Below are 3,423 nucleotides of genomic sequence, written 5' to 3'. Positions count from 1 at the left end.
CTTTAACAGATATGAAGTGTAAAATAGTTTTGACTTAAGTAGAAAAAGTGTGCCTCAGCCTCAGAAAGTGAAAATTCTATAATATAGCACTTCTCATGGGCAGTTTTCTCTTTACTCAACTCCAGTGCTATATAAAACAGTTTATGTACAGTGATGTACTACAGCATTAGGTAAACACAAAACAAGGAAACAGATCTTACTTTCCTATCCTATTAGTGATCACCACATTCTTCAAACCCAAGCAGAGTACAAGCAAAATAGACAATTTATATGGTATATCATAGGAGAAAGAAACCAAAAAAAAAACGTGTGCCTACTAAATATGTAATCTATTTTTCTCCTCAGACTTAAAACAATGTTGGATCTGTAAAACATTTACATAAACCACAGATGGTTTTAACCTTTTATTAGTCAAATATTGCTTCATTACGATCAAACAGGTAAAGTAACATTTAGCATTTACACATGCAGTTTTTCAGTTGTATAAAAGCATGTATGCATTTTCCTGCGGTCTTCAATACTTGCTCCATTCATCAAGATTGACATTACACCTTGAGGCATTGCAGTATATGAACATTTCAACCATTTTCGTTCCATCAAATAAAACAGTCATCATAATGCAGTAATATCAGGTAGAACAATATCCGCATAAACTACAATTCTGCAATGAAATACCATTTTTTATCCAGCAATTATATTGTTAACAGATAAAGATTTAAAAAAAACATTAAAAAGTCTGTAAATGCTAAGTAATGTGAAGATGGAGATGGCGATTCTCAGCTGCCTGCCCAGGAGTCAATTCCGATCTTCAAATTGTGATTTGTTCTTAAGAAGATATGCTGCTAAAAACTCAATGGGATTTGGAGGTCTGAAAAAAAGTACACCAATATACAGAGATCACAATTACTCTTGGTTAACATTAGGCACTTCAGAACATTCTAATGGGATTCTGTAAATTAAATTGCCAAGCACAACTTCAAGAGATAAATGCTCATGGCATTAAGTATTCTAATCAGAAAGACAAAAGGATTCATTTTATTGTTTTGATTCAACTTTACAATCTTGATGAAAGGCACCTGTATGGTATCTGTTTAGTAAGCAAACTTAGTAACATTTTGAAGTGAAATTACTCATTTAAAAAATTATAAAATTAAAACTTTAAGCTAAAACAAAATAATTCACAGTACCAGCACATGGGTGATCGGGGGATTATGGGATAAGTATTATACTTTATTTTAAACAAAGTAAATAGTGATATAGAACATTTTGTAATTTGCAGGCTTAGATTTATAATTAACATAAAAGCCCCATAGACTACACCATAATATCAGCCTGCTATTCTACAATTTAGCACACTTTTTAAAACTATTGCAACCTTTCAATACTCGTCTGCATCCAAATTACAGGAATGACATGCAAAGCCTGTCCAAATCCTCATTAAAAGCATGCAATATGACATTTCTTAGATCTAATTAGATCTTTTTACCTCTCTTTGGCCAGCACAGAAAGGCCCTGTAGAAGAATAGGTACAACAGTCTGGTCCAGATACGCTCGTGTTGGAAGTGACTGTAGATCTACCTTCTGCTTTGAAACCTTTTCGGCACTGGATTTCTCATTTTCCACTATCCTCTGAAGGACAAAGGGGGAAATGTGCATATTAAACAGCCTATGATATACATGTTAAAAAAGTGATGTTATAGAAGTATCATATCATGTACCTGTACATTTTCTGTGAGACCATAATCTGCATGCGGATTTTCTGCAACCTTAAGTAAAAAAGCAAAACAGTTAGTGACAAAAAATCCAATCACCAGTTACCTATTAGTGTTATTCTAAAACTGCAGTGTTGTAAGCATAAGTAATTATCTTAACTTACAGGTGTGTGACCTTCCAGGGTTTGCTCTGCGTCAGTGTGATCTAGAAGAAAGAAAATCCTTAAGACTGTTGAAAGAATACTTTTGGACTTATTTACAACAAGAAACAAAGTGGGAACATTTCAACTTAAATGGAATGAACCATTACGTCAAATACATCTGACAATAATCCCATTGACAACTTTCACGGCATTAATTTCATGCATCTAAGTATCAGTCAAAAGAACAGCATAACTGACGTAAAGATCAAAACGTCATTACACCAAGGGTGTAACAAAAAATACTTGATATTAAGAAAAATTAAGATGCAAATTAGATTTCAGTACTATTCGTAACAAAAACAAGCACCCTATAACACGTAACAAGGCGTTTAAAACTTCACAAAAAATCCGAGCTAACAAACGCGTTTTAGATGACACCTCTTCTCAATACCACCACGTTAGACAAGGGCCCAGTTCGACGTAATTCTTGGTAACGTTCTCTCTTTTCATGAAATGTCAATTTAATGCCCTTTTAGGTTTTCTCCCTATCACTGGTTTATGTCTTTGAGTGTATATGTGGCCCTTTTTCAGAAACAGCGTGCGTTGTGTGGTAATGAGTGCGTGCGGCCAGGATACTCATTGTGCTAAGTCATGAGACAAACTCTTCAATTTCCTTGTTTCGACCACCTGCAGCCAGACTCCTGTTCGATGCCTGCCACCGTATACCATGTAAATGGCCAAAATACCCGATCATCAACGCTACATCTTCCCTATACAACACAAGACTTTAGACTTTTCATTTACAAACCCGCAACTCTCTTTGCTTGACAACAGAGGCCCCAGTTGCAAAACAGAAACGGCCTCCTACGAATGTGAAAACCAACCCTTAATAAACCTCAGCGGTACTACGTCAACTTAACTACATGCACATTGCCGAGAAATGCTCGAGTGTGGACATTTTAATTCAAAATTCAAGAAAAACAGTGCCTAAAATCCTCAATCATCAACTCACCGTCCGCCATGTTTGTTGTCGGTTTCTACGCGCCTGCACGCAAATCCGCCAACCAATCAGCGCTAAGTTGATCTAAATGTTCTCACCAATTAGCGAGCCGCTTCGATCTTTTAATTCGGTGATTGGATACTGTCAGCGCAGACTTCAAATTGGTTCATCCGATTGGCTGCAGGTCCTGAAAGCTGTTTCTTATTCGATGGGGATGACAGATCGACACTGAAGCGGTTATGCGCGGACTCACTGCCCTGGAATAAAAATAAATCAACCTTCATTAAAAACGATGTTCACAGGGATTCCGTAATCTGTGAAATGGTGCATACATCAATAATTCCATTGTGTCAGATATTTTTATACATGTTTTAAATAATTCGTTCAAAAAGCGGAAATAGTTTAAGCGAATCTTACAATACCTAATGGCCTAATTTATAGCACCGCAGTTTATTAAACAGTATATTGTAGTGATAAAGGTGCAACGATATAGTGTGGATCACGTTTTCTAAGTGATTTGTTGTTCTGCTCCGTCCATTTGATGTTGTCTTTGTATTGTCATGTTGCA

At 36.1% G+C, this 3,423-nt stretch overlaps 1 protein-coding gene across 1 annotated transcript; it reads right to left on the bottom strand.

Moving 5' to 3' along the window:
- Window positions 1-391: 391 nt before the first annotated feature.
- dpy30 (dpy-30 histone methyltransferase complex regulatory subunit) lies at window positions 392-2,932 on the bottom strand. Its single transcript, XM_006638573.3, has 5 exons — window positions 2,868-2,932; window positions 1,877-1,917; window positions 1,719-1,766; window positions 1,487-1,629; window positions 392-868 (listed from the first exon to the last, which is right to left on the bottom strand). The coding sequence occupies exons 1-5, from the start codon at window positions 2,875-2,877 to the stop codon at window positions 796-798; spliced, it is 315 nt and encodes a 104-aa protein (XP_006638636.1). The 5' UTR covers window positions 2,878-2,932; the 3' UTR covers window positions 392-795.
- Between the last annotated feature and the right edge of the window lie 491 nt (window positions 2,933-3,423).

Source organism: Lepisosteus oculatus, chromosome 17 (assembly GCF_040954835.1).
Source record: "Lepisosteus oculatus isolate fLepOcu1 chromosome 17, fLepOcu1.hap2, whole genome shotgun sequence".
NCBI classification, from domain to species: Eukaryota; Metazoa; Chordata; class Actinopteri; order Semionotiformes; family Lepisosteidae; genus Lepisosteus; species Lepisosteus oculatus.
Note: the sequence above shows the minus strand (reverse complement) of the source record. Positions and strands in the feature narration are given on the sequence as shown.